This window comes from Epinephelus fuscoguttatus, linkage group LG17 (genome assembly GCF_011397635.1).
Source record: "Epinephelus fuscoguttatus linkage group LG17, E.fuscoguttatus.final_Chr_v1".
Lineage (NCBI taxonomy): Eukaryota > Metazoa > Chordata > Actinopteri > Perciformes > Serranidae > Epinephelus > Epinephelus fuscoguttatus.
Genome location: NC_064768.1, coordinates 39,308,076 through 39,331,865, shown reverse-complemented (window position 1 = coordinate 39,331,865; position 23,790 = coordinate 39,308,076). Strand labels below are relative to the sequence as shown.

Genomic DNA, 23,790 nt, shown 5'->3' with positions numbered 1-23,790 from the left:
CCTCGGAACTGTGTGCTGAAGGGGGATGAGGTGTGTGAAGCGCCCATGTTTTCACATACACAGATGAAACTGTTGCTGCAATTCGACAGGTTAGCGGAGGCCTACAACAGCACGGTGGTAACTCTAGCTTTTATAGCGTTTTCATGCTGATATTTCATCCTACTCCCAGGTTTTGATGAAAACATCGAATCCCAGGGCGAGCTCATTCTCCAGGAGTCGTTCCAGGTCTGGGATCCAAAGACTCTGATACGGAAGGGTCGGGAGCGCCACCTCTTCCTGTTCGAGATGTCGCTTGTCTTCAGCAAGGAGGTCAAGGACTCAAACGGCAGAAGCAAATACATCTACAAGAGCAAACTCTTTGTAAGTGATGAAGTGTTGATGGTTAAATGTACGTGATGATGTTTGTTCTCTGTGCTTAACGACTTTAAATGAAGTGAGAACAATGGATTCAAAGAGCCAATCAGGCTTTGAAGTGTTTGTAAAAGTTTGATTGGTAGATGACATAATTAGTGTTTTAGTGTTTCTCAGTGAATCTAATTGACCCTGCTTAAACCAGCACTTGAGACGGTCTCAAGTCTCAACCGTCTCAAGAAGAGTACCTCAGAAAGCCATTGTGTCACTGACATCTACATGTATTCTCCTCCTCTCCTCCCAGACGTCAGAGTTGGGGGTGACAGAGCATGTTGAAGGAGACCCCTGCAAGTTTGCTCTGTGGGTGGGACGCACCCCGACGTCTGACAACAAGATTGTGCTCAAGGTAAAACACACTTCCTGTCTTCTGCTCCTTCTAGAAGCTCCTTTAGGGTTTGACCGAGATGGATTTTCAAAGGCTCGACTCGCTGGAGGCTGAAAGTCTTGAAACCCAAGACGGTAACATTGAAAATTCAAACACACGTCCATGTTAGTATGTCAGATGTTACTGACGGATTAATATCTGATTGGGAGAAAATGCTTTGGAAAATCCGTATCGGTCTGACCCAGTTTTCTCTCCTCTCTTTATATTCAACCCCTCCTACCTCTCTCCTCACACTCATCTCTCCTGTCCTCTCTGACGTCTTGTTTGATTGCATGAGCAGCTTCAAGGTGGCTCAGAAGCTTTCTGTAGTCACCAACTCCTCCTCTGTCTCCTTGATTCCTGTCTTCTTCCTCTCGTCTCCTGTCCGTCTCTCTCTGGGTAGATCCTGCTTTGTTCCATCTGTTAACGAACACAGGCACATCTGTATATCTGGGGCTGTGTTTTCTGTGGATGTTTGTATCTCTAATTCTCTCTGTGGGCTGACATGCTTCCACCAACGCTGCTGACACCGATTCGACCCCTGAACGCCCACAATCTCCCGTCCTGGCTGTGTGCCACTTTATCAAAGTGACGAGGAGCCATCTTTCTCCACCACGATAAATACGCTTTTTAATGATTTGAACGCCACTGTGGAAGAAATATACGCCATCAAGTTATGTTGATCTCTGGGTGAATTTCTCCAGCGTGTTTTCATGTTGGATATTGTCACAGATGGATTGTGTGTCAGCCGTTGGAGCAGCATGAAGCCAAACTCCTAACACATTCAGTTATGAGCGTTACAACTTTATATTACATGTTGATTAACAAAGCAACCGCTGAGAAGCAGCCATGTGGTACGTGCATTGTAAATGAAGTGTCTCATTACTAACTACACACGTTCACAAACACACACACACACCATCACAATCTGCTATACATTTAATTGGCCTACTGATCAGTGTTGTGCGTTTCTATCATGTCAAACCATTTTGTCAGCATAAAATATGTCATGTTTATCTTCTCAAACCAAACCAGTGAAATTCTCTATTTTATATTTCAAATTCAAAGCTAAGTCAGGGATCCAAACACGGAGCCATGGTGAGTACAAACTATCCCACAACACAGCCCTCAGCCACTTCTCACAAGTCTGAAACACAAACTCTTAGCACCTCTTATCCTCGCCTTTGTTCTCGAACAGTAAGAATAACCTGCTAGAATGGCAAAAGCAGCACATGTGATCCATAACAGGGACCAGTGCCAAAGCGGGGGGCTGGAAGATAGTAGCATGAAATATTCCAGGGCAGTGGTTCCCAACTAGCTGTACTTGTACCACAGAAAGTACTTCTGCACTGTGCTGTAGCCCAGCTGATTTAAAAAACAGGACTATTCGCATATTGTGTTTGCTGTGACACCTGAACTCTGCATTTTGCGGAGGGTATATGCAGGTATACGGGGTATAACCACCTCTTTTTCTGGACGTATACAGAAGGCCTGCCCCCTAATACTCGACCAGACGTTTGTCGACCAGAAAGGTCATTAGTCGGCAAGATTTCATTGGTCGCTTAGACGCAGAAAAAAACTAATGAAAGAATTAAACAAATGTGAAACTTTATTAGGAGCTTGTCAAAATAAACCCAAACCTATATGAGTGGAGCATGTGTGACTTTACTTTGAAAGGACAGACACAGGAAGTGTCCACGCTCAGCAGTCAGACAGGAGTCAGGTTAATCTCCAGGGCTGGTACCTGCGGTTATTCCACAGGCTAGTTAATAACATGTCGGGCAGGAAATCCAAAGTGTGGGATCATTTTGAGAAGGTGAAGGACGAACCCAAGGTGATATGTAAACTCATCTTCATTGGTCGACTACAAACATGACGTATCATGTGAAACATGGAAGTAGCTACATGCCCATTAGCCCACAGCGTCATTAACAGGCGGCTCGCTCAGTGTGTGACGTGCACTTGGAGATAAAATATAGGCCTATATTAATGAAGGTTCATTAGTACGGTTTGTATTTCTCTGTGATGTAGCACAGTGTTAACAATGTTACTGATACTATTCTTTCTCACACCTTCAACTCAAACCACCAAAATATATCATTTCATCATTACATTCATATCAGAAACATGCAGGAGACTAGTCCACTGATGGACCCTGATGAGGACTGTTGGTCCACTGATGGACCCTGATGAGGACTGTCGGTCCACTGATGGACCCTGATGAGGACTGTTGAACTGGGAACAGTTTTAGTCGAAGGGGGCAGCTCTAATTTACAGTATATCCACCTATCAGCCAAAAAGCGTTTAGAATATACACATATATTTTATATACAGTGGATATAAAAGTCTGCACACCTCTGTTTAAATGCCAGGTTTTTGTGATGTAAAAAATGAGACAGAGGTAAATAATTTCTTAACTTTTTTGGAGGAGGTGCAGCTGACAGGTTGGGAACCACTGTCCTAGGGTCCACAGATGGAGGGCTGGTGTAAGATAAGATCTATCAGATAAAGGACCTGCGCTGATAAGAGATGACGAGGGCTAAATTCAGACTTGTGTGAGACACACAGAGTGAAACAAGAATTCCAAAGGAAGATCATTTCCTGACATATCTAACTTCTGACTTGTTAAACTTGTCCCACTGTTAACCCGTAACAGGCGTCGAGCATCGAGAACAAGCAGGACTGGATCAAACACATCAGGGAGGTGATCCAGGAGCGCACCATTCACCTGAGAGGAGCACTCAAGGAGCCCATTCATATTCCCAAAGCAACCACGGCCAAGCACCACAAGGGGAGGGGAAGGTAAATATGTGACACCCTCACATGAGTGCTGCACGTTATCATATCAGTCACATGCACTCACATCTGTAATTGATCATGTGTGTGTCTGTCAGGGATGGAGAGGACCTGGACAGTCAGGGTGAAGGCAGCAGCCAACCAGACACCATCTCTCTGGCATCCCGCACTTCACAGAACACACTGGACAGCGACAAGGTGAGCCCACACACACACACTCTCTCACACATTAATGATGAGAAATGATGTGTCAGTTAGAAGAAGGTCACTGTGGTGATCCTCTCTCCCTCAGCTCTCTGGTGGCTGTGAGCTGACCGTGGTGATACACGACTTCATGGCCAGCAACAGCAACGAGCTGACAGTGCGGCGCGGTCAGACGGTGGAGGTCCTGGAGCGCTGCCACGACAAGCCAGACTGGTGCCTGGTCAGGACCACGGACCGCTCCCCTGCCTTGGAGGGCCTGGTGCCCTGCTCCATGCTCTGCATCGCTCACTCCAGGTCCTCCATGGAGATGGAGGGCATCTTCAACCACAAAGGTGCAGAATGTGGCGTGAATGGTCGGTTGTGTCTCAGAGAGGAAACAATACATGTTCTGGGCTCAAGGAATTTTACACACTTAGATACTTAATGTAAGTCTGCACCATAAAGCAAATCTGAAGCCATCACTCTGTCTGTTACAGACACTCTGTCAGTGTGCAGCAATGACTCCATCATGCCAGGGTCGTCTGCTACGCTCCAGCCTGGTCACGGCATCGGCTCCCACACCTCACCAGGGCCTAAACGACCAGGTAGGGTCATCTATAAAAAGGATCAGTGTGATCAAACCGTTGAATGCTCTGCAGATGAAATCTTTCCCACCTCTGTCATTCTACTGAGTTTGGTGTCTGTGTTTTATTTCACAGGTAACACACTGCGGAAGTGGCTCACCAGCCCGGTGCGCCGGTTAAGCAGCGGCAAGGCAGACGGCCACGTGAAGAAGCTGGCCCACAAGCACAAGAAGAGTCGCGACGTGCGGAAGAGCGGGGAGATGACGATGGGGTCCCAGAAAGACTCGGACGACAGCGCAGCCACACCTCAGGATGAGACTGTGGAGGAGGTGGGTGCACAGACAGTGTGATCACGAGGGGTGGGCGATACAGCAAAAATATCATATCACGATTATTTTCATGCAGGATCACGATCCATGATCTTATAATTCTTTTTCATGTTGGCTTAAAGACTATTTTGCAAAGTACTTAACAACACAACCAAACTTATTTCCCTGTTTAAAAATGAAGCCATACAAGGTAACAAAACCTAAAGCATAACTCCCAAAATGAACATCGGTGTCAGAAACAATTCTCAAGTAAAGTGCACTCTTGCAAGATAACAATAAAAATATCTGACATTAGGTAGGAGCTGTAACAGTCAGGCAGCTTATTAGACCCAGATCCTCAGAAAAGCTCGTCTATAAATGATGTAATCTCTACTTTTCCAACCTTGTGTGTTGCAGAGGGTTCGTAACGAGGGCCTGTCGAGCGGCACGTTGTCCAAGTCCAGTTCCTCGGGTATGCAGAGCTGCGGAGAGGAGGAGGGCGAGGAAGGCGCTGACTCAGTGCCTCTGCCTCCACCTATGGCCATCCAGCAGCACAGCCTGCTGCAGCCAGACTCACAGGATGACAAGGTGAGGAGAGGAAGGACGTTACAGTGGGGACAGAAGAGAGGGCTCAGGGGACAGGGACACACAGGAGGAGGGGATGAGGAGTCAGAGGGGACAGTGGGAGCAGAAGGAAGTTTGAGTTGAGACCAGCTGTGGGACACAGACTGTATTCACCTTTATGTTTTAACATTTTCTGGTTCAGCGAAGTCAGTTCTTTGAATTTTAGGTCAGAAGGGCGTCAGAAGAAGAACGAGGCCAGGAGTGATTTGAGCCAAATGCTAACGGGGATTTTTGTTCTTCTGAAAATTGTAACAGCGCTTACCGTTTGTATTTCTTCTGTGGGTCATAAAGGCTTTTCTGAAATCACTAATCAAGTCAGTGATTAAAGGAGAAATTGTCTTCACAGCTTTTGTATCTAATGAGTTTAATTCTTATCAAATCAGTGACTAAAACTAAATCATGATTGGACCAATATTGAATTACTGCAGGGGTCAGTTTCCATTTTATTTTCTGAGATGTAGAAACAGTACAGAAGCACTGAGAGCCAAGTCAAGAAAAAAATCTGGTGATCCATTTTCTGAGTTTGATCTTAAGTGTTTTCTCTCCTGTGTTTATGAAACATCTTTGGTAAAACATAGCACTCCCAAGGGGTGGCGTGTGCCCCGTTACCATGACTAACATAACTGACGTTAGCTATGAAGTCTAATTAACCTGGGATGTAGGTCCTGGTTTGCAGTGGACATTATGTTTTTCAGTTGCTAGCAAGCAGGCTAACGGCTAATGTCAGTATAGCTAACACATTATTACAGATACTATGACTTCTCCTGGCAAGTCCCACCTTACTTTACTGTGATTGGTCAGTGCTCGTCACGTCAACGAATGATCGAATCAGTGATTAAGGTTATCGCAAAGAGGTCGTGGTTAGGGCTAGTACCAACCAATCACAGCACAGCAGGAAGGTCTTCCCAGAAAACGTCATGGGATCCATAATAACGCAAAATTAACACATTTCTAGCCAAAAGAAAGCTGTGACAGCAAAGTTACGTAACTTGCTAACAGATGATAAATGTTACTCGTGTTTAGAGTGCGTGGAGAAATTAAAACTCACCTTGGAGGACACATGAATCCTAATTATAAGATGGAGTCGTGGTGCACTTCAGCCCCTGGTGGCTGAAATGAGTATTACAACAACAAGAAATTAAAAAAATATCCTGGACAAAAAAATATCCTGGCAAAACTTTATGCTTCCACACCAGTGACAGCCGTGGCCAGAGTCGTTGTGTTTCAGGTAGACCGTCCTTCATATTCTTGTAAACATGATATCTCATGGCAATTTGGCACAAACGTTCACTTGGACTCAACGATAAACAGATTAGATTTTGGTGGCCAAAGGTCACTATAACCACACAAAACATGTTTCTTTGACAAGAATTCATTCACAAATTATGAAATAAATTTTCACACAAATGTCTAACGGGATAAAATGATGAAAAGGTCAAAGGTCAACTTCGCTTTGACACCATAATGTTCTGCAAAACCTCTTCTCTGGCCTTGAGTCAATGTCAGGGGAGACATTTGGTCAGATACTGAATTGGTGTGTGGAAAGCATCAGTCTTTTCAGACATGGATATAAACTGTAAATGCAACTTGACTGGTTTGTGGGGGCAAACAACCACGAGGCAGTAGTTCTAGTTTTCACCTGGCAGGAACTTTTTTCCCACCTGATTTGAAGTCATAAACTCAGGAGAGAAAACAACTTCATTCAGACTTGGAAAATGGACCACCAGCATTTGCCTTCAGGGCTTCATAGAACAGGGTTACAGTTAATTTAAGCACCATCTGTGATCATCTTAAAGACAGTTGAAACACCTCGTATACAGGTTTTATTTTCCTCTCATTGCTGTTATGATTTTTAGTTCCTGTAGTTTACATTTTCGCTCATTCCAGTCTCCCACTTTCCCCCAAAAAAGGGCATTTCCTGACACAGTTTTAAGTGACTCCTTAGTTTCTCTTATGCATAACATTTTGTTGCATCATATTCTCCCGTCTCTTCCTAAAGCAGAAAGCAATGAAAAGTTTCAGGCACTCCAAGTCTCATCTTGGACTAAAGTGGAGGCTCCTCTGACACTAATTTCTGTTTCTCTTTTGTTTTGTTTCCTGGTTGTATCGTTTGCTGTTTGCCACGCTGTAGCATTACCTTGATTTATGTCCTGTCTTTGCTTTGTCTCAGTTTCCATACCTCTCCATTTGAAATGCCCCGCTCTTCCCCCTCCGTCTCTTCCCTCAGACAGTTCTTTAATTCTCTCTTTTTTCCCCCGCTCTTCAGCTTTAAACGCTACGTGCTAAAAGCCTTTTTCTTTGGTTTCTACGACAGTTTCTAGATTGAGAGGAAATAAAGCTTGCTGCTTCCTTTTTAGATCTTCTTCTTTTTAAAATACACCTTTCTCTGTTCCCTGAAATTTACTCTTCCTGACTTTTGTATTTTTCTGAACTCTTAAACATTCCTGAATTTCTTTAGTGTAGAATTTTTCCTTTCTTTTTGACTTTCTGCCCTGTTTCTACAACACAACACTGTAGAGTCGCCGGCAGATGAGAAAAGGCTTTACGGGAAAATGGAGATAAAGAGAAGATGCATGTAGCTCTTCAGAGAGGTTTCTGTTTGTGTTAGTGCACATCAGAAGGCTGTCATGCTGAATATGCGCCAACTTCTTTAAATTTCAAGGACATTTTGAGTTTTGTAACGCCTTGAGCGTGTTGCAGTAACCCAGGACTGCAGCTTTTTTCTGCATGTTTATCACTCGTCGGTAGGGACAAGGTTGGAAAAGGCTTGAAAGAAAGAAAGATGTTATAAATACAAAGAGGAAAGTCGGATTCCCCTTCAACTGAGCAGGCAGCCTCCCTGGACAGTAATCTAAATATGACCCCACACTGAGGTGAAAATTCAAAAGCCCCCTGTTCCCATCATCCTCCTACCCCCTCACTACCCCCTCCCCCACCCACCCGCCCTGCCCGCTCGTCCTCATCTCCCTTTTACCCTCTGTGCGTTAACCTCATTACCCATGCGAGTAATTGGCATCTCTAAACGCTGGCGAGGCCAGAAGGGCACACAGCCTCACCCAGAAATCCTAATTGGGGAAAGTCTTGAAGCACAGCACAGCAAGGGTGAGAGTCTCCTGAACTATATATACATACATACATCTACCTCTTTCATTCTCGCTCTGTTAGCATCCTTTCTTTATTTCCAAGGCTGGTCATCATCACCCGAGAACGTGACGGAAACATCCTCCATCCAGATACCACTTATTTTCCCCCCAAACCTTCTCCCATCACCATTTTCTGACATCTCACTATTTTATCCATATCTTGATTTTGTTCACCCCAATTACAGCCTCATGTTTTTACTTTCTTTAAGTTCATAGACTTTTTCTTTTCACTCTCTTCGAACCTTTAGATATAAAGCCCCAGTATTTGGGGTTTCACTTGGGGAAACATCTTTTTGGATCTTCTGTCTTCAGACTACAGCATTAAACATTTAACAGACATTTTCACTGAGTCATTGTTCACTCAAATAACTTAAATAAAGCATTCACTTACAGTTACACTGATAAAGAAACTAAAGCTCATATTGAAATTAATCTGAACTAGAATTTAAGCATGAACTTTATCCAGAAAATAGCTTTGTTTTCCATTCATAGACACAACTGACATGAAGGTTCACATCCACAATGAGTCTGTCTGTTTTACAGATTTAGAAGTTTCTGTTTTTAATTAATAAATCACTTTAAATGAGGAATAAAGCTTGTATCAATTATCAATTATAGTCTGGTTGATTTAAACACCACTGTAGGAAGACACAAGCCAAACGGCTGATTTAGCGATAGCAGTAATTAGTTGTTAGATTATATTCTTTCAGCCTCTAATGCTCTTTTTTTCTCCTCATCTCTCTATATTTACCCAGACCTCCTCTCGTCTGTCGGTCCGTCCATCCAGTTCAGAGACGCCCAGTGCCGCTGAGTTGGTGAGCGCCATTGAGGAGCTGGTCAAAAGCAAGATGGTAGGACAATAAAGGAACAAGGACACAATAAGCTGGTTATTTCCCTCAGGTTGTCAGTCTACGATAATTATCGTATTTGTACGATAATTTGGCCCTCTGTACGATGTACGATCAATAATCTTTAATAATTTAATAATTAATCATTTTTTTGTGAGCCCTGAAGGCATCTGTTCCCATGTGACATGTTTCCAGCCAATTGCATTTTGCTTAGCGTGAGATACGGGTGACGTTTGTCTCTGAACAATGAGCACGATTGGCTGAATGGTCAGCTGTACCCGCCTCACAAGGCGCTAGGACCCGTCAGGAAATCGAGTGAGAATGAGATTCAAAACAGAAGAAGAAGAAGAGGAAAAACAGAAGCAAGGAAAATGGAAAGAAAGTAAACCAAAAAAGTAAACACTAGAGTGACTATATTTGCCTATAGCGCATCATTAGGATTGTTATTTTTGTTATGACGGCTGTACGATAATTTCCCTCAAAATACGATAATTTTGAGTCTCTGGTACGATAATCCTACATTTCCCACCTGGCAACGCTGGTCTGTCCCATACTTGTGAACGCGATATCTCAAGAACTCAAAAAATTTCTTAAAATTTGGCACAAACGTCTACTTGGACCCAACAGTGAACTGACTAGGTTTTGATGGTCAAAGGTTGAGGTCAATGTGACCTTGCATCCGTTTAATTCTGGTGAACGCAGTATCTCAAGAACACCCTGAAGAAATTTCCTCATATTTGGCACAAAAGTCAACTTTGAGTCGAATGGGTGCTGATTCAAATTTGGTCGTCAAAGGTCACAACACGTTTCTGGCCTAACTCAATTCATGCGCTGATTATATGAAAATTTCACACAAATGTCTGATAGGATAAAATAATGAAGTGATGACATTTTATATCCAAAAGGTCAACTTCGCTATGACATCATAATGTTCTGCAAAAACATTATGGACTGCCCCCTCTGGGTTGGGAAGAGAGTTACTGCCCCAAGCGAGGGAGTTCAAGTATCTCGGGGTCTTGTTCATGAGTGAGGGTAGAATGGAGCGTGAGATGGACTGTCGTGGTGAAGAGGGAGCTGAGCCAGAAGGCGAAGGGTCAGTTGAGGTGGTTCAACATCTGATCAGGATCCTCCTGGACGCCTCCTGTTGGAGGTGTTCTGGGCACGTCCCTCTGGTAGGAGGCCCCGAGGCAGACCCAGAACACACTGGAGGGATTATATATGTCATCTGATCTGGGAACACCTCGGGGTCCTCCAGGAGGAGCTGGGAAGTGTCGGTGGGGTGCTTTGCTTGGCTGCTGCCCCGCGACCTGATCCCAGATAAGTGGATGAAAATGGATGGATGGATGAAGTTTGGTGTGTTTTTTTTTGTTTTTTTTAAAGATTTTTTAGACTGTTTTGCCTTTAATCAGAGTTTTGAAGCATGAAAGGGAGAGAGAGAAGAAACGTCATGTATCAAAGGCCGCTGGCTAGAATTAAACCCACAGCCGCTGTGGCAAGGACACTGCAGTTTTATATGGGTGCCCGCCCTACCTACTGAGCTGCTGGGCTTCCCAAAGTTTTTGCATGTTTTTTTCCAACTGAACCTGAAGATGCTGAGTCTAACTCATACGTACTTCCCTTTAGTTTAACTTGTGTGTTTTCATCTGGTGCAGGCGTTGGAGGACAGACCCAGCTCACTGTCAGTCGAACAAGGAGACAGCAGCTCTCCTTCCTTCAACCCCTCTGACAACTCCCTCCTCTCCTCCTCCTCCCCCATCGAAGAGATGGACGAACGCCGGACCAGCATCCTCAAGAAAAGACAGTACGCTTGCTTCCTTCATCTTCATCACAAACGTTCACTGAGGTGTTTCGCTTATTTCTTTAATCACGAGTGTGTTTTTTCTGTTTAGTTACATCCTGCTGGAGCTGGTGGAGACGGAGAGAGATTATGTCAGAGACCTGGGGCTGGTGGTGGAGGTGAGTTGGTGCTTTAGCAGCTGGTTATTTAGTTCACTTCCTGTTTGTTGGTTCTTTTGTTCAAGCAGAGCGATTTCCCCAAAGTATCACAGCTTATTATTCTGACGAGCATTTTTAAAATGTCACTGGAAGTTTTGGGAATAATTTGTTGAACTTTACAGACTGGCTGTTGTAAATTTGTGTCTCTGTGTTTGTGCTCCTCCATCACAAGGGTTACATGAGCCGGATGAAGGAGGAGGGTGTCCCTGATGACATGAAGGGAAAAGACAAAATCGTGTTTGGCAACATCCACCAGATCTACGACTGGCACAAAGAGTACGTCACACACACACGTATAGAGAACGGAAAACTTTCCCTGCACAGATCCATCAGCACAGTATCTCACTGCCCTCTCTGCTGTCTCTGTCCGCTTTAGTTTCTATCTCGGGGAGCTGGAGAAATGTTTGGAGGACCCTGACAGACTGGGACCACTCTTTCTCAAACAGGTTCGTCCACAGTGAATTCCCACCTTTCGTTTACCTGCTCGTGTGCTTTGATCATGTTGTCATTGTGTGTGTCTTCTGTGTCCAGGAACGGAGACTAAACATGTACGTAGTGTACTGTCAAAACAAGCCCAAGTCGGAGCACATCGTCTCAGAGTACATCGACACGTACTTCGAGGTATGAGCGCATTATTTTACCACATCACAAACTGCTAACCTGCAGCTAGCTATCAGCCTCTCAGGTAACCTCTGACCTTTGTCTCTGTAGGACATGAAGCAGCGGCTGGGACACAGGCTGCAGATCACAGACCTGCTCATCAAGCCAGTCCAGAGGATCATGAAGTACCAGCTGCTGCTCAAGGTGGGTCTGTTACAAGACAGCAGAGGGCGCTACAGCAGAAGCTGCAGCTCGTTCTCCCCTTTATAATAGTGTGTCTCTGTCTTCTGCTGTCTATGAATGTACATCTCCACTACTCACAATCATCACTGATATTTAAACCTAAGAGTTTGAATAGGTGCCTAAACAAAACAGTGTTAATCACAGATTTATGACGAGAAGAACTGGACACACGGTGCTGAGCAGCATCTCAGATTAATCCTCAGCTTTCAGATGATGTTCCTTTTGACCTACTGTCTTCCTTGATATATCCCCTGGCCCTCCCTAAAAACAGAGACGTCTCGTTGCAAATCTTTGGTCTGAACTGGACTGTCGGGTTAAAAGTGTAAATTGTTTATATTTTATTTTTTCTGTTTTAGGATTTCCTGAAGCACTCTAAAAAGGCTGGGCTGGAGTCGACGGAGTTGGAGGTAAGATGATGAGATAACGCTTCTTATTCAGCTACAATAAAGCCAAACATGTTCTGCGATCTCATCAACCATCTGGTCTCCTGTGTGACTCTTACAGAAAGCAGTGGAGGTCATGTGCATCATGCCGAAAAGGTGCAACGATATGATGAATGTCGGCCGGCTTCAGGGATTTGACGTAAGTAACACTACACATTCACAGCATGTTGCCTCATTATCAGAAAACTTAATTTCACATCACTCGCACACTGACGATGTCGTCTCTGGATTTCTGCCTCCACCTCATCTTTTTATTTCCATCTCTCTCTCCATCTCTCCAGGGGAAGATCGTGGCTCAGGGCCGCCTTCTGCTGCAGGACACGTTTATGGTGTCTGACCCAGAGGGCGGCGTGCTCGGCCGGATGAAGGAGAGGAGAGTCTTCCTCTTTGAGCAGTTGGTCATCTTCAGTGAGCCGCTCGACAAGAAGAAGGGTTTCTCCCTGCCAGGCTTCCTCTACAAGAACAGCATCAAGGTAAGAGACGCATATGAGGGGCAGTGATGTGCATGACTACATCATCAGTGAAGGCCAGAGGAATACAGGATGTTCAAAGGGCCTGCAGCTCCCTCTGCTGGAGAAACTGTAGACTGTGGAAAATGTACAACTGAAAAATACACTGCGTGCATGTTATCAGGCAAACTGTGTAAAATTCATTTTGTTGTTAAAGAAATAAAATGCTTGGTCAGTCCAAATGTTGCTGAACCTCAAACCTGAATGTTTCACAAAGGAAAAGTAAGTTTAGCTTTAGTAAAGCTCAGGACCAGGACTGACCCGTTACCCGTCATTATGTCCAAGTCAAAGCTACACCCGTTAATGAAAGTCCTGAAACCCGATCTGCACCTGTGATTTCAAAATCAGACACATTTTCTTTCTGTAGAAAAGATCGTCATGTTAAACAACATGAGCAGAACTTCGTGGTTGTGTGGGAGCTTTTATTTAAGATATAGCGATCTGCTTTAACGTTTTATGGTAGTTTGTGAACTGTTAGGTCTTAAATGTGTCCTATGGAAGAATAACTCAGTTGAAGAAGGAGAATAAACTTGCAAAGAAAAATGCAAGTTAAAGAAATGATTGATAAACAAACTCTCTGAACTGACTGATGTGTAACGATGCGTCCTCCTCTCCTCCAGGTGAGCTGTTTGGGTATAGAGGACAGTATGGAAGGTGATCCCTGTAAGTTCATCCTCACGTCTCGGTCGACCAACGGTGCCGTGGAGTCCTTTGTGCTTCACTCCTCCCACCCGGGGGTGCGTGAGGTCTGGACCCTTCAGATCAGCCAGATACTCGAGAGCCAACGCAACTTCCTCAATGGTAGGCTCACACACACACACACACACACACACACACACACACACACATAAAAGAGGACAAGTGTTACAGCAGGAACAGTTTGCTTCATGGCCACCCTTGTGTTTTTTCTGACCTTATCACAGCTCTGACGTCACCAATTGAGTATCAGAGGAACCATGTGGGGGCGAGTGGAGGGCCGTGTGTGCCCAGCCTAGGAGCTCCGGGTGGAGGCAGCGTTGGGTCCAGTGCGACCCCTGCAGTCGGAGGTGGAAGCTCCCAGAGTAGCGCCATCCCTTTAGGACCTCAGGGTGGCTCTCGTCGGCCCTCCAGGATCCCCCAGCCATCCCGCCTGCCCCAGCCCCTCCGTCACCACCCCGGGGCCGACCTCGACGGCCCAAACAAGATGTCAGGTATGAAACGTCCGCGTCTGTGAAATTTGTTTTGTGTGTCAAAATGAAAGATTTGACTGAGGTGTGAGTTTCTGCTCACTTATGATCCAGGTTCGTCCCCTTGTCCTGTCCCCCCTCCCCTACTCCCTCCAGGGGGTAGCCCGCAGGGCAAGCGCCCCATCCAGACCCCAGAGGACCAAGCACAGACCCCCACTCCTGCCAGCGCTGTAGCCCCTATCCCCCGCGCCATGGTCGGGCCCCTGCCCTCTACACCCACTTCCAAACCACGGCCAGGAGCCGTGTCCCCCATGGCGCCCCCCCTGGCCACTCCTGCCTTCGGCAAGGACGGCCTCCCTCCTCCCCCTCCCAGCCCGGGCCAGAAGTCCGGATCTGGATTCTGGAGCTCCATGCCGGGCTCTCCAGCCAGCCGGCCTGGCTCGTTCACCTTTCCAGGGGAGGCAGGAGAGACTCCGGTCCGTCAGAACTCAAACCAGATCCAGACCGGCTCTGGATCTGGGAGCCAAACCCACAGACACTCCACGCACAGCAAGGAAGCCGACCGCATGAGTACATGCTCATCGGCCAGCGAGCAGTCCATCCAGTCCACCCAGAGTAACGGGGTAAGACTACTTCCTGCTGCCCAGTGCTGCACTGACTAACACCTGGGCAGAGGGAGGCCCGGTCTTTCCTGTCTGTCTCCTGTCCTGCTGCAGCCAGCGCTACTAATCTGTCCCCTGTTACACATCTCTGACAACCTTCACTGCTCTTCAACATCATCTTCTCTCGCTCTCTCTGAAGACAGTCTGTAGCCAAAGTTTCCACTGTCAACATGTTTTCAGGTTCAGAACCTCTCTGGTGGACTCAGCTCTTCAGTGATTCCCTTTTCTCGGCTCTCTCTAGATTTCTAAACTCTAACAAAGCTTATACTAACACCTGACTTCCTCCTGGCCGTCCTTCACCTCCTGCTGTCTTCATGGTGTGTCACTGAAATGTCCTCTTACTGCAACTAACCTCCGACGTTTGTGGTTCACCTGCAAACGTACTCGACAGAGATCCTCTCATCCAACCTAACGTTCCTCCTCTCGTCTTTGCCTCGAGCTGCAGAGCAAAGACGAGTCAAATGGAAATCTTCATCTTATTCCTGCTTTTCTTCACCCAGCTCTTTTTGGAAAATAACCAGTCACTGTTTTATTAGTCTCTTTTCTGAAGACTGTATCAGGTGGACAGTAATCAAACCTCTGTGTCCAGTGTTCGTCCTCTGCTTTGACTGTTTCTGCCGCTTTTCTTTCATATTATTTAGATTTAGATTTATTTAGTGGTGACTCAACAATCAGTCAGAATGATTCAACTCTGTAATTTAACGTTCTACATTTTACTTGAACTGAACCGTGTGTGAGTTTTCACTTACAGTTGTCCTTGTGTTTCCTCCCTGTGCTGCAGAGTGAAAGTAGCAGCAGCAGTAGCGTATCCACCATGTTGGTGACCCAGGACTACATGGCCTTGAAGGAGGATGAGATCAGCGTCAGTCAGGGCGAGGTGGTCCAGATCTTGGCCAGCAACCAGCAGAACATGTTTCTGGTGTTCAGGGCGGCTACGGAGCAGGGCCCCGCCGCCGAGGGCTGGATCCCCGGATTTGTACTGGGACACACCTCGGCCATCGTCCCCGATTGTCCCGAGGGATCCATAAAGTAAGAGTCATGAAAAAAAAAGGATGCATTATCTTTAAAGGGTCCAGTGTGAAGGGTTTAGGGGGACATGTTTGAAATGGAATATAAAATAAGTTCTCATTAGTGTATAATCACCTGAATCATACACACTGAGCCGTTAAAGTAAAAAGAGCGTCAGCATCAAACCAAGCATGCTCTCACCTCCTCGTTCAGTCCAACAGTTTGATTTGACTCGATGCATTTTGCCGTCCCAGTAGGAAGTCCTCATCGTGGCACACGTCCCTGCGCATCCGTAAAAAGTCTGAGAAGAAGGAGAAGGAGGCGAAAAAAGACACCAAGCTGGAAAACGGTTACAGGAAGTCCAGAGAAGGTCTGGCCAATAAGGTTTCTGTAAAGGTGAGCTCACTTCATCTGAGGAGGCGCTGGTGCTGCTGTGATGTCACTCGTCTGCTCCTCACTCTGTTTCTCACTCTGACGTGATTTGTTCTTCTCTTTCAGCTTCTAAATCCAAACTACATCTACGATGGTACGTCTGCAACTGTGTTTATTATGTAACGGAATTTATGACAAAAGCCACCTAGAATTCTGCCGTTATTTCCACGGCCTAGGAAAGTGTTTGTGAACATAAGCTACACAAATTTGAGTTTCAGCCCTCTAATTTTTGGATCTAAGAGAGTTCAGTAATATGTTTGGGCTGTCTCAGACCACGGGAATAACATATATGAATTCTGAAAATAGGCGTAGTTCAGCTTTAAACAGTTGGTGCTGAATTTTACTCCCCGTCTCAGCATTTGACAGGATTTAACGTCTGACTGTTTTTGTCCTCCGTCAGTTCCCCCAGAGTTCCTTGTGCCTCTGAGTGATGTGACGTGTGACAACGGAGAGAGCGTCACCCTCAGGTGTAAGGTGTGTGGTCGCCCCCGGGCCGCTGTCACCTGGAAGGGACCCAACCAGAGCAACCTCACCAACAATGGACACTTCAGCATCGCCTACAGGTGCGAAACCGTCAGTCGCTGTGAGAGTGTGTTTTCATGTTGGTAAGAAACGTGACTGACGCTCCATCAGTTTTAGTTTAAATAGTCTTTTACTGCAGGACACTGTGCAGCAGGACTGTAACGTGTGTGTGTGTGTGTGTGTGAGTGTGTGTGAGAGTGAGAGTGTGTGAGGTGGCACAGCTGAGTTTAAAAAGACAACTGTCAGTCAGTGTTGAAGAAGTTGAAACTAAATGTGAGTGTTGGTGTTGATTTCAGTGATACAGGTGAGGCGACGCTGCGGATCATCGGCGTAGCCTCTGAGGATGATGGCGTTTACACGTGTGTTGCCACAAACGAGCTGGGCAGCGTGACATCATCAGCGAGCCTCAGAGTGTTAGGTGAAAACAAACTCAACACACAGTCATTTCACAGTGCTGCTGCTGAGTGTGGACGTGAACTGATCGCGTGTGTGTGTGTGTGTGTGTGTGTGTGTGTCTCAGCAGTGTCCACTGACGGGATCAGAGTGAGCTGGAAGGACAACTTTGAGTCTCACTACACTGAGGTGGTTGAACTGGGCAGGTAACAGACTCACCTTCATGTAACTGAACATGTGACAGTGTTTTCTCTCTGATGTGTGAATGATGTGAATCTCTGAGTGTCCGTCCTCTCTCTCCTCACCAGGGGTCGTTTCTCTGTGGTCAAGCGTTGTGACCAGCGCGGCACCAAACGTACGGTGGCGGTCAAACAGGTGAACAAGAAGCTGATGAGGAGGGACCGGGTGACTCAGGAACTCAACCTGCTCCAGAGGCTCCAACACCCCCACATAGTCAGCCTGATCGACACGTATGAGACCCCCAGCAGCTACGCCCTCGTCCTGGAGATGTGAGCACAGACCAGAAACATCACGTGGAGTTTTCAAATCAAACTCTACACACATGCAGCTAGTTAGCTTTGATCAATGCTGCATTTCATGTGATGGACGTCTGTGTTTGTTTGTGTTTCAGGGCCGACCAAGGCCGTCTGCTGGACTACATCGTCAGCTGGGGGAATCTGACGGAGGAGAAGGTGGCGTGCTACCTGAGGGACATTTTAGAAGCTTTACACTACCTGCACAACTGCAGGATCGTGCACTTGGACGTAAAAGTGAGTAGTTTGGTCTCATGTCCACACAGGAGCAAACAGCAACACGACTTGAGATAGTCTGCTGTCTCTGTCATGTAGCTGTCCGTTAGTCGCTCACTCTACAGCAGGAAACAGCCCTTCAGAGTTAAAGCTCTGTGACAGAAATTCACTGTCCTTCAAAATAAAGTGTGTTTAGAGTCACATGAGGTCCGTTCAGAGTGAACCCAGGACCCACACGTTGGGAATCACTGATGTGTATCTGCAGCCTTCAGTAGAAAGTTTGATCCTTTTTACTTTGAATCTTGAAGGTCAGACAGACTTTGAAGATGTTTCACTGCAACACCTCATGAATTGGAAAAGTTTAATGTGAATAGTAAGAACAGAGTGGGCGGGACTAACGGTGACACTGTCCTGTCTCTTCGCAGCCTGAGAACCTGCTGGTGGCGCACACCTCCAGCGGCCAGCCAACGGTCAAACTCACAGACTTCGGTGATGCCGTCCAGCTCAACAGCGCCCACTACGTGCACCCTCTGCTGGGCAGCCCTGAGTTCGCCTCTCCAGAGTTGGTCCTCGGAGAGCCGGTGTCGCTGACCTCTGACCTGTGGAGCCTGGGCGTGGTGACCTACGTGCTGCTGAGCGGCGCCTCCCCCTTCCTCGACGAGAGCGCCGAGGAGACCTGCCTGAACATCTGCCGGCTGGACTTCAGCTTCCCCAGGGATTACTTCCACGGCGTCAGCCAGGCGGCCCGGGACTTCATCTGCCTGCTCCTGAGGACCGACCCGGGCAGGAGGCCTCCAGCCGGGCTCTGCCTCCAGGAGCCGTGGCTACAGGCCGGTCCTGCTGACGGTTGCGCCCGAGCAGAGGGCTGCCTGGACACTTCCCGCCTCATCTCCTTCATAGACAGGAGGAAACATCAGACTGACGCCCGGGCCATCGGAGGAGTCCGGAGCTTCATCCAAAGTCGCCTTCAGCCCCGAGTGTAAAGGAACAAGTCCTCGCCAACCTCCCGATCCCCCGCCGTACTGTAGGGCCTGCAGGTTCCTCTGGACCTGAGCATCCTGATGTAACAGGAAGGAGAAATAACGCTGATCTTGTCCTCTTTCACAGAATGTTGATTTAAGTCCTGTAGTCCTTTCACCAATCAGAGGTCTGAGCCAATCAGAGCCCGAGAGAACCGAGTTCTCACCAATCACGTAAATTAACGGATGCCCTCGTCTACTGCTGCTTGCTGGTTTCAACTCAAAACAGATTTTGTAGTTAAGTGAACAAAAATCTAAAAAAAAAAATTAAAAAAAGTAAAAACATTATGAAGTAATTTATTTTCCTTGGAGAGTTAAAACTGATCAGAAGAGCCGATTGATCGAGCCTCGACACCACTGCACAGACGCAGAGCTTTCAGGAGAAAGTGCTGCCAACGAATCGAGTGACGGCGCCGAGAGCAAACTGCCCAGACGTTTGTGTGTTTTTGCTCTTTTACACTAAAACTGTGACTCAAAGACTTTTGAGCAGCGGCCCTTTCTTATAGAAACAATGTACACAGAGGAAAAAGTACTGTCTCTATGTTTCCAAGAAAAAAATAAGAATTGTAGAAAAACGCTCATCAGTTAAAAGCTGCTGTGCTTCTCTGGACTCTGTCGACACCCGGACACTTTCTGAGACATTTATACGTCCGATCAGAGCTTTTTGATGGCTGCGCTTATATAACGTACCTAATCTAAGATACCATGATGACCATGTCGCGAATAACAATGCTGCACTGTCCGATCTGAGAAGAAACAATAGACATCCATCATTTGCTTTTCCTAGAACAAAACTTGTGTTGCGCAGATATGAGATGTTTAAGCCTTACCTTGTATATAGACTTCTGCCTTCTTTCCCTCACATTCACAGCAGACTCCTGCTTCTGGACGGCAGGACGCCGCCGGACTGTCGGAGCCTCGGCGGCAGCGCTGACGGGAGTGAATGTGGAGGCAGAGGAAGACAAATTACTGTAAATGCACTCATTGTATGTTATGTTTGATTATCATGTGCAATGTTGCGGCTTTAACATTTTATGCAACTATTTATGAAGACATCTGTTGTATCTGTAATAAATCTAGAGAAAAGCATGTACTTGGTACTGCAAGCACTGCTGGTAGTTTGTGTTTATTTGATCTCTGAGTGGTAGGACGTCGGCGCCACAGTGAGAGGTCACCCTCTACAATCATTACCGTTTGATCAAAAATTATTTAACACTTTTTGTACTGTATGCCTCTGTAGTATTGGTACACCAAAGTTGCTCTAGCTTTATAGTACTTAATAAAAAAAAATGTTTTATTGTGACTATGTTTCACTTGAGTTAGGTAACCTACGACCTTGTGGAATGATTGTTTACACGAGTTAAACACTACGATTAGTTCGTTACGTCTCTCGTGCCCTTTCTTAAAGAGATGGGATTAAAGACAAATGTGTTCTTCACAGAGGACGGAGCGCTGATGGGAGATTTTGTACATCGTTTACTAAATGGTGATCTAACTTTGTGTACAGATACTTGTTGCCAAAATATTTCTTCCATAAACTCCAGTTCAATTTTAAAAAACAACCCTAAAGCAGCGACTAAACGATGGTTTTTAATTTGATGTCTGTCCTGACGTTATAACCACTTAACTGTACATGAATCCAACACGGGGTCAGGATGTGTCACGTTCAAAGTGATGTCACCAGGAGCAGAAATCACAGTCCTCCGTTACCTTTTTATTTATTTGAAAGGTGTGCACAGGCCGTTCAGCGAGGAAACGTGGACTGGATACCTCAGTTTAGGGTTTTTATTTGTTTGTTTTTTTCATTGTTGTGTGTCTTTTGTTGTTGTTGTCATGTTTGTTTCCAGTCTCATTTGTTTCATAAATTACATGTTGGCTAATTTGTTTTTATGTTTTTTATCTTTGCATGTATATTTCTTTGTACAGATCATACATATTGTCTCTTGTAAATATTCCCATTTTGCCATCAGTTATTTGGAAATTAAACATAATGAACACAGGTACCTGTTTGACATTTTGTTCCTTTAATTTTTTATTTATGTTGTGTTTTATTATTTCAGCAGCCAACACAGATTTCAAATGGAAAATTAGCTTAAACTTCATCAGAGTTTTGATCAGAACAGATAAAAGCTAGTAGAGGTCGACAGAGTCATCAGTTTGGATTAGGATAAGACTTGGGGCTCTGATAGTGACTGATGACTGTAACCTCCACTGGTTTCGTGGGTACAGCCGTAAGCCTTTTGCACAGAGTCCACAAAAAGTTACAAGTTACACACAGTTACACACAAACACTTGCAAAGGTAATGTAAAAGGCCCAGTCAATCTAACTCAGTGTTTCAGTGTTCCCCTCCTGCATCATATTGAAAGTATACCTTCATGGAGTAAGTGGAATTTTATTTTTTCAAAAGCAAAATCGTATAGCATGTCGTCCAAAATCATGAAAAAAAAGTCATAGCATGTTGTCCGAAATCATGAAAAAAGTCATAGTATAGCATGTTGTCCAAAATCATGAAAAAAAACGTCATAGTATAGCATGTCGTCCGAAATCATGAAAAAAGTCATAGTATAGCATGTTGTCCAAAATCATGAAAAAAAACGTCATAGTATAGCATGTTGTCCAAAATCATGAAAAAAAAGTCATAGCATGTTGTCCGAAATCATGAAAAAAGTCATAGTATAGCATGTTGTCCAAAATCATGAAAAAAGTCATAGTATAGCATGTTGTCCAAAATCATGAAAAAAGTCATAGTATAGCATGTTGTCCAAAATCATGAAAAAAAAGTCATAGCATGTTGTCCGAAATCATGAAAAAAGTCATAGTATAGCATGTTGTCCAAAATCATGAAAAAAGTCATAGTATAGCATGTCGTCCAAAATCATGAAAAAAGTCATAGTATAGCATGTTGTCCAAAATCATGAAAAAAGTCATAGTATAGCATGTTGTCCAAAATCATGAAAAAAGTCATAGTATAGCATGTCGTCCAAAATCATGAAAAAAAGTCATAGCATGTTGTCCGAAATCATGAAAAAAGTCATAGTATAGCATGTTGTCCAAAATCATGAAAAAAAACGTCATAGTATAGCATGTCGTCCGAAATCATGAAAAAAGTCATAGTATAGCATGTTGTCCAAAATCATGAAAAAAGTCATAGTATAGCATGTTGTCCAAAATCATGAAAAAAGTCATAGTATAGCATGTCGTCCAAAATCATGAAAAAAGTCATAGTATAGCATGTCGTCCGAAATCATGAAAAAAGTCATAGTATAGCATGTTGTCCAAAATCATGAAAAAAAACGTCATAGTATAGCATGTCGTCCAAAATCATGAAAAAAAGTCATAGCATGTTGTCCGAAATCATGAAAAAAGTAATAGTATAGCATGTAGTCCAAAAAAAAGAAAAAGTCATAGTATAGCATGTTTTCCAAAATCATGATAAAAAGTCATAGCATGTTGTCCGAAATCATGAAAAAAACGTCATAGTATAGCATGTCGTCCGAAATCATGAAAAAAAAGTCATAGTATAGCATGTCGTCCGAAATCATGAAAAAAAAGTCATAGTATAGCATGTCGTCCAAAATCATGAAAAAAGTCATAGTATAGCATGTCGTCCGAAATCATGAAAAAAAGTCATAATATAGTATGTCGTTCAAAATCATGAAAAAAAGTCATAGTATTGCATGTTGTCCAAAATCATATGTCGTCCAAAATCATGAAAAAAAAGTAATAGTATAGCATGTCGTCCAAAATCATGAAAAAACGTCATAGTATAGCATGTCGTCCAAAATCATGAAAAAACGTCATAGTATAGCATGTTGACCAAAAACCTGAAAAAAAGTCATAGTATAGCATGTCGTCAAAATCATGAAAAAAAGTCATAGTATAGCATGTCGTCCAAAATCATGAAAAAGTCATAGTATAGCATGTCGTCCAAAATCATTAAAAAAAAAGTAATAGTATAGCATGTCGTCCAACATCATGAAAAAACGTCATAGTATAGCATGTCGTCCAAAATCATGAAAAAAAGTCATAGCATGTTGTCCAAAATCATGAAAAAAGTCATAGTATAGCATGTCGTCCGAAATCATGAAAAAAGTCATAGTATAGCATGTTGTCCAAAATCATGAAAAAAAACGTCATAGTATAGCATGTTGTCCAAAATCATGAAAAAAAGTCATAGCATGTTGTCCGAAATCATGAAAAAAGTCATAGTATAGCATGTCGTCCAAAATAATGAAAAAAAGTCATAGTATAGCATGTCGTCCGAAATCATGAAAAAAGTCATAGTATAGCATGTCGTCCGAAATCATGAAAAAAAGTCATAGTATAGCATGTCGTCCAAAATCATGAAAAAAGTCATAGTATAGCATGTCGTCCAAAATCATGAAAAAACGTCATAGTATAGCATGTCGTCCAAAATCATGAAAAAAAGTCATAGTATAGCATGTCGTCCAAAATCATGAAAAAAACGTCATAGTATAGCATGTCGTCCAAAATCATGAAAAAAAAGTCATAGCATGTTGTCCAAAATCATGAAAAAAGTCATAGTATAGCATGTTGTCCAAAATCATGAAAAAAAACGTCATAGTATAGCATGTCGTCCAAAATCATGAAAAAAAGTCATAGTATAGCATGTGGTCCAAAATCATGAAAAAAAGTCATAGTATAGCATGTCGTCCAAAATAATGAAAAAAAGTCATAGTATAGCATGTCGTCCGAAATCATGAAAAAAAGTCATAGTATAGCATGTCGTCCGAAATCATGAAAAAAGTAATAGTATAGCATGTCGT

At 44.4% G+C, this 23,790-nt stretch overlaps 1 protein-coding gene across 5 annotated transcripts in view; it reads left to right on the top strand.

The window, feature by feature from the left end:
- Window positions 1–20,996, top strand: part of trioa (trio Rho guanine nucleotide exchange factor a) — a 109,330-nt gene extending 88,334 nt beyond the window's left edge. The window contains exons 33-63 of one of the 5 annotated variants that reach the window (XM_049601990.1): window positions 170–360; window positions 656–757; window positions 1,844–1,873; window positions 3,432–3,577; window positions 3,670–3,769; window positions 3,864–4,107; window positions 4,252–4,359; window positions 4,474–4,667; window positions 5,064–5,234; window positions 9,169–9,264; window positions 10,914–11,062; window positions 11,151–11,217; window positions 11,429–11,532; window positions 11,633–11,702; window positions 11,788–11,877; window positions 11,968–12,060; window positions 12,456–12,506; window positions 12,604–12,681; window positions 12,824–13,015; window positions 13,672–13,852; window positions 13,975–14,241; window positions 14,332–14,840; window positions 15,661–15,908; window positions 16,145–16,283; window positions 16,386–16,413; window positions 16,720–16,882; window positions 17,138–17,259; window positions 17,362–17,440; window positions 17,543–17,743; window positions 17,866–18,004; window positions 18,409–20,996. In XM_049601990.1, coding sequence (XP_049457947.1) covers window positions 170–360; window positions 656–757; window positions 1,844–1,873; window positions 3,432–3,577; window positions 3,670–3,769; window positions 3,864–4,107; window positions 4,252–4,359; window positions 4,474–4,667; window positions 5,064–5,234; window positions 9,169–9,264; window positions 10,914–11,062; window positions 11,151–11,217; window positions 11,429–11,532; window positions 11,633–11,702; window positions 11,788–11,877; window positions 11,968–12,060; window positions 12,456–12,506; window positions 12,604–12,681; window positions 12,824–13,015; window positions 13,672–13,852; window positions 13,975–14,241; window positions 14,332–14,840; window positions 15,661–15,908; window positions 16,145–16,283; window positions 16,386–16,413; window positions 16,720–16,882; window positions 17,138–17,259; window positions 17,362–17,440; window positions 17,543–17,743; window positions 17,866–18,004; window positions 18,409–18,966 — 4,910 coding nt within the window. In that variant the 3' untranslated portion in view covers window positions 18,967–20,996. Of the gene's footprint in view, window positions 1–169; window positions 361–655; window positions 758–1,843; window positions 1,874–3,431; window positions 3,578–3,669; window positions 3,770–3,863; window positions 4,108–4,251; window positions 4,360–4,473; window positions 4,668–5,063; window positions 5,235–9,168; window positions 9,265–10,913; window positions 11,063–11,150; window positions 11,218–11,428; window positions 11,533–11,632; window positions 11,703–11,787; window positions 11,878–11,967; window positions 12,061–12,455; window positions 12,507–12,603; window positions 12,682–12,823; window positions 13,016–13,671; window positions 13,853–13,974; window positions 14,242–14,331; window positions 14,841–15,660; window positions 15,909–16,141; window positions 16,284–16,385; window positions 16,414–16,719; window positions 16,883–17,137; window positions 17,260–17,361; window positions 17,441–17,542; window positions 17,744–17,865; window positions 18,005–18,408 lie in introns of those variants that run through there. The other 4 variants (XM_049601989.1, XM_049601993.1, XM_049601991.1 and 1 more) reach the window with 4 other exon arrangements.
- Window positions 20,997–23,790: the final 2,794 nt, after the last annotated feature.